The sequence below is a fragment of the Gymnoscopelus microlampas genome, assembly GCF_963454915.1.
Source record: "Gymnoscopelus microlampas genome assembly, chromosome: 3".
NCBI lineage: Eukaryota > Metazoa > Chordata > Actinopteri > Myctophiformes > Myctophidae > Gymnoscopelus > Gymnoscopelus microlampas.
This window is the reverse complement of record NC_139940.1, coordinates 31,377,539-31,390,025: the sequence shown is the minus strand read 5'-3', so window position 1 is coordinate 31,390,025 and position 12,487 is coordinate 31,377,539. Positions and strand designations below refer to the sequence as shown.

Here is a 12,487-nt window from a genome sequence, read left to right as displayed (position 1 = left end):
TGATGAATGAATGGTTAGCTGCACTGCAAAGATCTGAAGAGCTAAGCAGAAGGGACAGAGGAACAGGAAGAGATGATGATGTTTATGACTGTTTAAAATTGCCAAACGTGAAGCCGTACAAATCGCTGTGGTCTTATTTTCATCAATGGACGTGAAGCTGTGCTGTGAGCCTGGTCACTATGGTGTTTGCACTCTGATGAGTGAGATTCTGTCAAACACATGAAGTGGTATTCATCCTTATGTTTCTAGAATCATATTCCTTTAGTCACAAGGCATTTTACTTCATACATTAGTGTGTTATTTTCCATCACAAAGGATGTGTTATGTAATATGAGTTTTTTTTTGTTTTTTAGACCAGTGGTTCTCAAACTTTTTCGTGTCAAGGACCCCTAAATGAAAGTGTATTTGGCCGTGGACCCCCATCTGAATAGATTATATGCCAAGGAACCCATACAAGATTTGTGGTGTTAAAAATGTCAAGATAATTCATTTTTTTCAAAGAATGTGAATATTTTTGGAAAATAGGGTCCTGGGGGTCCCCGGACCCCACTTTGAGAACCCCTGCATTAGACCACGGACAACCATAACTCTGAGAGTGTACAAATGGAACCAAATGGACCCGTAACTGTGGTATCAAACCTATACCCACTGCTTTACAAAAAACAATCCTGATACCATCAACCGCCCTAAAGTCTTTACATTGGTTCTGTGATGTTTTTGCATGTCCGAATTGTTCCGACACAGTTTTATCCCATTCATTGAATTTCAATGTCACCAGATGTATCAGTAGGCAGCGATCTCTGATCGTCTGGCTACGTGAGACTAGGTCTAATGAAACAGTTCTGATTTTATACGTTGTGACAAGCACCTACTGGAAAGAAAATAACTGATATAAATACAAAACATAAAAGGACATAGGAAAGAAATGTGATTTTTGATTCGCCTCAAAAATGAAGGTGATACGTTGAGTGAATACCACTAGCTTGTTGTTTGACTTAATCTCAGTCAATATCATATTTTTACAATGACTGTTATCATGGCTAATGTTTCCACCAGTATTCTATATACTATTGTATTTGTTTGAATCATACATGATTGAGAAATGTTAATCTGGTATTTGTGAAATCTTATGTATCTTATGTACATGTTGATTAAAATGCTAGAATATCAATGTAGTCCTGTAATGGAACAGAACTATCTTTTGAATGTTATTACAGTATACAAACCTCTTGTAAAGGGTTCATCAATTTCTTATCAATATGAGTATATCATGACAAAACTCAATCCCTGTCATTCTGTTACTGCTTAATATGTTAATTTATATTGAATGGCCTAGAATGACAGCAGTCTGACACATGATTTCTGTGCAATATTATAGAGCAGAGTAGTAGATAGCTTGGATTATTGTGACCATGCCACCTGTTGCGTTGACTCGAGTCATAATTATGTTCTAAGAATCTGTTTTATTCTGTATTCCTATATTCAGCATTATATGGTTCAATCTACCAAAGAATAAAGTTGAATCACATAGGATCTGGTTTTAAGTGCTGTAGATATTACTTTCTCACATACTGTAAGAGTGCATTCTCTAAAAGGTTTTTATTTCAAACAAACGTTTGCAACTGCAGGCATTAATAAAGGTTACGTTACAATCCCTCTTATAGCAAATGTATACTGAGAAAGGTGCCACTGAAGTATTTTTCAAATAAATACAAATACATAATAATAATAATAATAGTAATAATAATACAAAAATAAAGACATTTTCTTTATTTCTTTGGTGTGGTTTACATTTCATAGTGTCTATTTTGGAGTGACTGTCAGATGTAGTCTGGGAAGCAGATTTTCACCATTTATTGCAGAAGCATTCAAGACTGTTTTAAAAAGCTGCTTTTTATTACAATGCGATTGAACTGTCTGTAATGTCATTTATGAAGTATTATAAAATGTATATTTGTCTAAGTAAATATAAATTAGAGGGCTTGTATTGTATTGTACTGTATTATATTGAACAAGGACAGAACATTCTTAAATATGGATTATTCCTTTCTTGCTGTGCTGTTCATACATTTAGTATTTGCCTTAATGATCTCTATCAAATACATGTCAATACCGATGTATATGCCTACAGCTCATAGACCTCTTTCTTTATGTTAAGAACCATGGTTTGATCAGACTCCCTGAAGCTGTTTGCAGATGGGTCCACACTGTGTCTGGTTTCAACTTGTGGATGCAACATATTGGGAGAGTAATTATATCCTAAATTATATTTGTGTTATGTATTTGCCTTGTGAGGTTTCTGACTGGGTTTATTTTGTACAGTCGAATAAAGTCTAATGGTTGACCTATTAACCTACAGTATTTGTTATCTGATCTCTCTCAAGGGATCATGCTTTTGCCCCTGTCTGTCTGTCTGTCTGTCTGTCTGTCTGTCTGTGTGCCTGCCTTGCAGCTGGCAGGTAGTGTGCAGGAATCTTGCATACTACTAGGCCAATTAGCATCATATCGTTGGGCATACCGACAACAGGCTGAGGAGGACATGTCATTTAAAACAGTGGTTCTCAAACTTTTTCATGTCAAGGACCCCCAAATTGATTTGTATTTGCCGACTCCCATCTGAAAATATTTTTTGCCAGGAACCCTCACACAAGATTTGTTTTGTGTGAATGTTTCGGAAATATTCCAAATCTTTCAGATTGTTTCAGTTAAGCAGACTGGTTGAGTTAGCCAATCAGGGGCTGAAAGATACAGATATTTGTGACATTACGGTTCTCATCTAACATTCGGCTTACCATTGGTTAGTCCGAATTGTCATTCGGCACGACACCTCTGGGTCATATGAGACACACACGTCAGGTTTGAGACAGAACGGTTGGATGCTTTCCGAGTTATGTCTGGGACAGAGTGACACACACACACACAGATTCATGTGCACATGTGAATCCAGTGGATCACATGACTTGTGCATGCTCATGTGCTTTTTGGCAGCTTTCTCTGAGTTAATTGAGTGGCCAGTAGCCTACTTCCTACAAAGGAGCAGACAGACAAAAGTCCAACCCATCATAATGGCGGGTCACCATTTCTAGACCTTTAGATAAGCTTGAAGCGCAGGATTCTCATTCACATTCTGTGTGTGTGTGTGTGTGTGTGTGTGTGTGTGTGTGTGTGTGTGTGTGTGTGTGTGTGTGTGTGTGTGTGTGTGTGTGTGTGTGGGTGGGTGCGTGTGTTGTTTTTGGCACAGTGTACAGGGATGCATGGCCCATCACCGGCCCTAAAGACAATGATCCAGTTCTAACTCCGGTGTACAAATACAGTAGCACTGGATTTATTTTCGACATAAGATGGGTTTGTCTAAATTTATTGAGAAAAACTGTTTTTGAGCTTCACAGTGAAATTCTTTGCAAACCGTTGGGATGGTGGTAAAATGACTTTGTACTTGCAGAAGTCATTTATAGATGGATATAGTATCTATTGATATCAGTCAGCAGAAAAAAATATCAATGAACAATCGTTCCTCCTGTTTGCGTCCCAACAGGAAATAGGGATCCTCTACAGATTACACTGTGTGTGTTTGTTTATGCACCACTTGCACTTGTAGGGGACATTGGTAAAAGGCCTGCCCTGTCTGAAACCTGCCAGTTGTTGTCAGAATAGCCCAATTATAAAGCAATTTTGGCTGTGCTGGGATAGAGTTTAAAAGGCACCATTACCGCATCCAGTGTTCAACAGCAATTATGTGTCATCTTATGTCTTGCCACAGTTGTTGATAGTGAAAGGGAATACACAGGAGAGCTAGAAACAAAACAGGTTTTTCCTATTCAATGGTGAATGTATTACCTCACCCGGGGATCGTGAAACAAGATTGTGAGATTAAATAGATTGAATCTTCAATTTGACAGACACACACACACACACACACACACACACACACACACACACACACACACACACACACACACACACACACACATACACACAGGGGGAGAGAGAGAGAGACACACAATCGAGAGTGAGAGTAAAGGTGAGAGAGAGGACCTGTAAGAATTGTTTAATACTGCCCTCTACCAATAGAACATGGGAAATACACATCGACTGGCAAGCGTTAGGCTATTATAATTTTGTTAATATATATAAGTTGTATGTAGGCCTATGCTCTAGGAGAGAGTAGCGATATGGGGAATGACATGGAACACAGACTGCCATCGGATGTTGCAATTATATGGTTGATGCAATATCCACTCAGCTACCAGCATTCCCCATCAGCACTTTGGAGGAAAGCTGCTGACTGTCCCTTGTGCCTGTCCCACTTAACTGTTGTTCATGGAAACTAGCTAACCAGCTTGACTGATGCTTGAAGCATTGACTGTGTATTTTAATAAATGTGTCAAATGTTATATCAGTGAACTGCCTAATGAATTAATTTGGATTGGATTTATTCATAAGCATCACTCAGTGAGATACTTTTCAGATCACAGATAAGGCCTGTCAACCATTTTACAGGTGCTCATGTCATGTGTTCTAGCCTCATTACTTTTAAAAGTACATTAGAGGATAAAGCACTCACGCAAGCAGATATGTAGAGTTTGATCAGTTGATGTTTATGTTTTCAAGTCATGGGAGCCAATGTCCTGAGAAAAGATTGAAAAGCTGATGGATAATAGGTCTACCTTATGTCTTATATCTCAGGTACTATGTGTAAGTATGTAGATCATTCGTTTTTACCAGCTTGCTCGAAGAGTGGCTGGTCAATGAACAGACAGAGCAACTAGTCAACATCTATGCGAGTCCTTTAGGCCAATGGGGAGACTTCCCATACTCTTAGCGGCGGTCAACACTGCTAAATTGCCACTGGAGGGATCCTATGTGTTACCGAGATGTCCCTATACGGGCACCTCCTGAATAGAATTATATGGATGACGAATGAAACGGTTATGCCCTAGGGCCGTCCTTATATGGCGAGTACAAACCGCCACTATATAAGGCTGAGCCCATGACGGATAAGACAGTCTAGAGATATTCCAGTTCAGTAAGAATAATATTGGAACAGGTAATTGGCCTTACAACCCAATTGCCGATAATAAGACTCAATACCGACATAGGTTACTAGGGCCCCCTCGCAGAGGATAACCCAACTCCTTGCGAAGACCCCCCATTCGAGGATACCGCCCTGATCAGCGGAGCCCTGGACACTCTGCTACCAGCTCTCCACACCCTTTGAACTAGTCACTATAGAACTTAGTTCCCCCCAACACTGGTCCTTCTCGAAGCAAAAAATGGAAAAGGTGCCGTGATATCATATACAATACCCTAGTGTGGCCCCAACGAGCCATTCGAATATTTGCTACAGTAGTAAAGTGAGGTAGACTTGAATATAAAAGTCATCAAATCTGGCGACACTTGTAGCTTGTAGGTCTGCTATTTTCGGTGCGGGACTCACCACATAGCCGAAAAAGTAATCTTGGTTGTAGGACTTTGTTGAGGAGCCAATTCTCAAGCGATTTTTATAATTCAAAGTTCTTCATAGTCTGTGAAGTTTCTTTTATCATTGGGTATATAAATGTTTTCATGATGCATCTATCAAACGATATGGAGAGAAGATCGAGTGTCGGGACTTGGTTGGGAGGCGGACATTTACGCACGTATGGCATATTGATAGGCAATGAAAGACTCATGTCACAACAATTTAGGTGATGTCTCTCATATAGGTATGGAACCTTGTGTAAACACTAAACACGTACCTCCTACTGCGAGGAAACAAAACCTACACTACTTGTAGAATAATCCATTATTATGATATAATGGTGGCGTTTGTATTGGCATGTTACTGTACCTGCACATGTGGCCTTCTAGCGCCTTCCTGTATCTTATTTTCAGAATGTTTCAGGATATTTAGTCATAATAAGTACAAATATATGCAATTGTAAGCTCTGACCTACAGTGTTGAAATCAAGGGACTTTGCACATGTCACATGAGAGTGTTGAGAGAGTTGATTGATCAGATCAGATAGGAAGCTTGAGGGACAGTAGCCACTGTTGCTGTATAGAACAGTGCTGGAGTCTGAGTTGCAACATTTAAGACAAAACACAAGTCACATGATTAATCAACAGAAGGTTTCACCCACATGGGTAGACACAACCCATATGAATAGAGTGGATGCTCACTAAACAGTACGAAGTGTCCTGCAGGCATCAGTGTTACTAGTTACCAGGGTGTTATTGCTGCGTTCGTCATTTTCTATTGCAAGCTCCGAGAGACTGAGGGTAAGAATTGAGAGTGTTTACATGACGATAAATGTATGTATTTCCAGTTTTGTGTGTATGTCTCATGTCAGTAATTTGTTGTTGTTTGTGTTTCCTTTCCTAGGTTTATAACCTACTGGCCTATAAGTGCTATTTGGGGGACAATAAGCATACCCACATCATGTTTGCCTTTCATGAGGTACGTATGTGTATTTCATCTAGTCTGCAGTGTCAGCCTGTATAGATTTAGCTGTTAGTAATTTAGGCTGGTCGTATACTTAAGACTGACAATTCTATTTTCTTGTCAGATGATGATCCCTTTTTATTTTGTCTTTATAACTGTTCTTTTTTGGTTGGTATATATATTTTTCTTTATTCCATATTTGGTTATATTTGTATTGTCTCCACCATTGAACTGTGAAAGCTTTGTTCTCCTCTGCACCAATTTCTTAACAGCTTCAGAGCAGAGTTCATGCTTTTATCTGTTCCTTTCATCAATCTATTTTGAGGGAGGTCCGCTATTTCTCAAGTCTGCTCGGATGCATGACTTATGGGACCAAAGCTTGCGTATATGTCATTATGTTATGGATCATTATTCAATCTACTTTCAGTCAACATTAATTTACTGTTGCATCTTTTAGGCGATGCCCTACAAGAGGGAAATCAACGGTGGTCTTTATCCTGGTCGGACCATCACTATCCAGGGAGAGGTTAATCCCGGTACCACAAGGTCTGTAAAAAGTCATGCAGAAGTAACACTTGACCACTTACATCCCAGCATCCGTATTCTGTGGATAACCTTTGCAGAAAATGCGTTGTGAGATTGTAGATTGGCTATTTTCAGCGAAGACATTTAGTGTAGAGCTAAAACAGTCACTAGTGTCTAGTGTAGAGCCCTCAGGGACTTGGGTTAACAAAGTACAGTGGTTAAGAATGCTTCTACTTGAGTGCTAGTTTAAACAATCAGGAGAACCTACGATACGCTGTATTGCAGTGCAGTGTGTACACATTTCCGTTACATACAGCAATAAGATAAGATGAGAAACACAAAATAACAGAAGAGGAAGTATGTAGAGTAATAAAGATTTAAGGATTTAGATACTGTCTCTGATGCAGGCTGATGTTTTAACAATGTTCCTCATTGCCCAATCAAAGTAAAATATCAACAATACAATTTTAGTAGCCTTTTATAGAATAGAGAATAATATGTATTACTCAGTAGAATTTAACCACTTAACCCTTTGTACTTTGTGGACCAGGGTCCCCCAGGGCTCTGTACTTGGTCGCCTCCTTTTTCCCCTCGACTGTATCTCTTCACTGAAAAATACCCGGTCTACAAGCTCACAGCACATCGCAATACAACTCATTGTGAGCTTGTAGATCAGCTATCTTTGATGAATGTTTGCCTATGTTCGCTGAATGTTCTACTATGACCTTGCCAGAATAGGGATGCTAGGGCTCATGTGGTTAATTGAGAAGAGAGTGATGTATTACTCAGTACAACTTTTCACATATAATAACAAATACACAAATGAATACTGGGTACTAAATTGATGCTGTACACTAACAACACTTTCCCTTGTGCTTTCTCATGCAGTTTCAATGTGAACCTTAGCTTTCAGTCTGGCATCGCTCTGCATTACAACCCACGTTTCAACGAGAACGCTGTGGTGCGTAACACGGCACACGGCAACAGTTGGGGGAGTGAGGAGCGCTCTGGAGAAATGCCCTTCAAACAAGGGCAGCCATTTACGGTACAGTCACAGCTTATATCACAGATACAGTGTACAACACAATGAAGATGGAGTGACAATGGAAACAAGCCCTTAGGGCTTTTAGCATCATTGTATAATTGTACATCTGTACTTTTGGCAAACTGTTAATAAAGTATAAAATTAATCAATCAATCAAGATGCAAGATGATACATAATATAACACATGACAAAGCAAGATAATCGTATAGCACATGACAATGCAAGATAATACATGATACAATGTGTGTTAAAAAGCCATAGAAGTGTGAATTTAGTCATCAATATCTTCCACAGTGACTATTTTAACTAGACTTTTAGAATCAGTGTGCACTTTAAAATGCATTTAAAAAAAAAAGATAAATCTCCTTCTTTACTCTGGCACATTTGCACGTGAATTACTGAGACTTAATACGGTCTCTCTCTTTTAGCTGACCCTATACTGTGAGGCTGACTCCTTCAGGATTGTGGTCAATGGGATTCAGGCACACACCTACAATCATCGCCACACCACCCTGCAGCAGATCAACCTGTTGGAGATTACTGGAGACATCACTTTGTATTCTGTTATGTTTTAGGCTTGTGTGTTGTGCTCAAGACAGAAATATGTTGCTGAGCCATTTCAAAGCCATTGTTCAGTTTGGATAAATCAATGTGAAACTTTACGCAAACCTCTTTTGACACATATTTATATGTTTTGCCTTGTTTCCTAATCTTGGAATAATTCTCAAAATGTAAAAGGTTGTAGGATTTGTAAAATGTAAATAGCGTGACTACAATGGTTAGCAAATATTTAGTTATTTAGTTATTCATTTATTTGTCTTGACATTTACCGAAATTAATTTCTTACTTTTATACAGTATGGCATATATTAGTCATTATGTTATGTAATGCCTTTTGACTTAAAAACAATGCCACTGAGGCACTGCAGTGGTGATTTAGTTGCCCTTTGATGAGTTTATTTTTTAGGTCGACCAAAGTCCAGTAGATTAAGTGTATTAGCTTTCAATTAGTATTTTAATTTGGGGATGTAACAGTCTTTGCTTGTGAATGTTGACAAACATGGCTACTTAGACGCATACGCTGAAAAATGTCTCAATCAAAAAGGTAAGTAGTACAATCAAGCCCACACACTATAATAATTACTTTGATTACTGTAGGCTAAAGTGTTTAAATAAATTGTAAAAAAGTATTTATAAATATACAGTGTCTGATCAGAGCCGTGACTCGGCATCCAGAATGTTTCAAACATGTGCCAGGAATTACCCCCCCCCCCCCCCCCCCAAAAAAAAAAAAAATTCAGTATGTGCCTGTGACCGCCGGGGTCCCCCGACGTGGCCCCTGGTGTGACTATTCTCATGGTCGACCCCTGTTTGTGGCACGTTAGGTGTGGACTAATCTCTCAAGAACAGATTCATAGCTGCACTTGAATCTGTCGGGAGCCGTGTTGAGAACCTATGCACATTGGCTACAAGTGGGCGTGCCTTCAGATCAGGAAGCAGGCCAATCAAATGTAGTGGGCGGGATTTACATGTGCGCGGCTCGCTTCCCACTGGAAACAAACCGAAACTCATTTAACAATAGCGTCCTCGGAGCCGACAAAACCACGGAAAGTTAGTAACATTTTAACTTGTTCTTTCATCATAGAAACACGTGGGCTTATAACCAAAACGATCCATGTTCTTTGGGAGAAATGGTGTTAGTGTTCCGTGGAGAAATATTGTTAGTGGGAATGAAAACATAAGGCATAAACATAAAATCTGTAGGAGTAAATGGGTATTGCACAAATGGGCCTCCTGGTGGCGCTATAACAGGCCCATGTGAAACATTTCGGGCAGAGGTTCTGAATTGGCATCCAGGGAGTGTGTGTGTGTGTGTGTGTGTGTGTGTGTGTGTGTGTGTGTGTGTGTGTGTGTGTGTGTGTGTGTGTGTGTGTGTGTGTGTGTGTGTGTGTGTGTGTGTGTGTGTGTGTGTGTGTGTGTGTGTGTGTGTGTGTGTGTGCGCGTGTGTGTGTGTGTGTGTGTGCACATTTTGTTTGTGTGTGTGTGTGTGTGTGTGTGTGTGTGTGTGTGTGTGTGTGTGTGTGTGTGTGTGTGTGTGCATGTGTGTGTGTGTGTGTGCATGTGCGTGTCCGTGTGCATGCGTGTGCGAGAGAGAGAGAGAGAGAATACAACTAGTTTAAAAATGTAATACGGTGTGGCTACTACTATTGCTGCTGCTGTTATTATTATATTTTTGTGCACATATTGAAGGCTACTTTGCATTATGTATAGGCTACTTTATACTGTCCCAGACAGTTGCTAAATTATTCTCCCATAATATGCTGTATCACTGCTAAAGTTTTTACTTTTTACTTGTTTGCTACAGTAGCCTACATTATATTATACCCTGTTATTATGTCTTGTTTGTTATATAGGCTATTTTTATCACAGTCTGCAGAGCAAACATTTCACTGCACATAGTCTGCTGAAGGCTATACTTGTATGAGAGAGACAAATAATACCTACTTCTTGGACATGTATAGCTAAATAAGTCCTCTTTGAATGAGTGCCACCAATTTGGGTATAATGTTATACCTTCTTGGAAATGTAGCCCCCACGCCACATTTGAATTGGCTGTGGTCTTGGAGCAATAATATTGCTCCAAGACCACAGCCAATTCAAATGTAGACTATATTATAGTTAAAAGAGGATGACTTTACAGCATGTTATTGAAATGTTATGTTTCAGACAGTAAAACCTGACACTTAAACATAATTTGCATTCAAGTCAAAATGCAGTAACTTCTATTTATTGTTCTCATTGGCCTCTTGATAATAAACAGTTTCCAAATGGTTTACATCTGTTCTTGTTGTTACGCAACACAATTTTAGACCACAAAACAAACATGTTATTAGGCAGTCCTACTTTCGGGATGCCATTGACAACCATTGCTGTCCCTTTGTGCCTAATTAAGCCTCTTGGGCTGGAGGTAGTTTAAACTGTTAGACTAAAACCAAGGAAATGTCAACACTGCAGTGAAATATTTGCACATAATGTATTCATTTCACATATCAGGCCTATTCAACTGTTCTCATATAAACCCAATCTTCATATACACGTTATGAGGTACTACCAATTTACCTGTTAATTATTATGGCTGTGTAAAGTCTCTGGAACTTGGTGAGAGGATTGTGGAATAATGTTACTATGGAAACATCCCAACAGATGAGTTCCCATGATACCTCGCCTGCATGCAGGGGAAGCAGCAGTGGTGTAAAGTAACTAAGTACATTTACTGAAGTACTGTACTAAAGTACAATTTTGAGGTATTTTAATTTCCCCTGGAGTATTTCTAATTTTCAGTACTTTTACTTATTACTCCACTAAATCTCAGAGGCAAATATTGTACTTTTACTCCACTACAATTATTTGAAAACTTTTATAGTTACTTTGTAGATTTTGATTATTATTATTACAAAACATACATTAGGCTACCCACTTCAGCCCTATATACATTTCAGCCATTTGAAAATAGCCAATAGCCAGTAGATCTGCTATTTTCAAAATCATTTTATACATTTGAAAACTTGTGAAATGGGACATTTACTTTTGTACTTAAAGTATATTTTGATACCAATACATCATTTTGAATTGATACTTTAAGTTGTGAGTACTTTTTCCACCACTGGGAAGCAGACAGTCAACGCCTTTGACTCCTTTTCAACTCAGTCAGCTGTCTGTCTATCTGTCTGTCTGTCTGTCTGTCTGTCTGTCTGTCTGTCTGTCTGTCTGTCTGTCTGTCTGTGGCACATAGCGGTGCAGGCGAGCGGCAGTAATAACCCTGAACCCTTTCCTCTGTCCCGCCTGTGAGTGAATTGCTTATGGATATCTAAAATGCACTTTATGTTTCTATTTAATATAACGTTTATATGCCGTAGGCCTATTATAGTTTCCAAACCGTGAGCAATGAGCATCGTTGCTCCATTCAAAGACAATCTATTCAGGCTTCTGTTCTGATACTAGCATGTTGATTCATTTATCATCAACTTTGTAGAGACGATGGGGGTCAAGCTGTGGAGTTATAACGTATTCGTCGTGATCCGATAAGTTCTTGCCGCTTGCTTGAGATCTTTGCGAAGTTCTTTAAATATCACTCGTGGAGTATTCTCCAGATCTTTGCACACGCGTACTGGTAACCGGAAGACTCGCCCCAAAACACGCTCACGCCCATTTTCTTCAGCGGACCGCTCCCCCATGGTTCTTGTAGGATCGACTCGATCCGAGGATAAGGTTAGAGAAAAGTCTAGGGTTAGACATAGTTTTACTGAGGTTACGTTTAGGAATAAGGTTAGGGATAGGCAAAGTTTACTGAGGTTACGTTTAGGAATACGTACCAGGTCAGGTAGTGGCGACCATTCCGAGGTTGCTGGAGTTGCACCGGGGCGACTGTGTTTTGGGGCGAGCGTTTTAGTATTCCTTTGCACGCTGCTACCTGCGTTACGCACAGTGAGGATG

The 12,487-nt window shown here is 39.5% G+C and overlaps 1 protein-coding gene across 1 annotated transcript; it reads left to right on the top strand.

Annotated features, from left to right (window-relative positions):
• Positions 1 to 6,884: 6,884 nt before the first annotated feature.
• Positions 6,885 to 8,569, top strand: LOC311041820 (galectin-9-like; the record flags this gene model as incomplete). Its single annotated transcript, XM_084052305.1, has 3 exons — positions 6,885 to 6,970; positions 7,838 to 7,994; positions 8,423 to 8,569. 3 exons carry the CDS (start codon positions 6,885 to 6,887, stop codon positions 8,567 to 8,569), a joined length of 390 nt encoding a protein of 129 aa, XP_083908431.1.
• Positions 8,570 to 12,487: the final 3,918 nt, after the last annotated feature.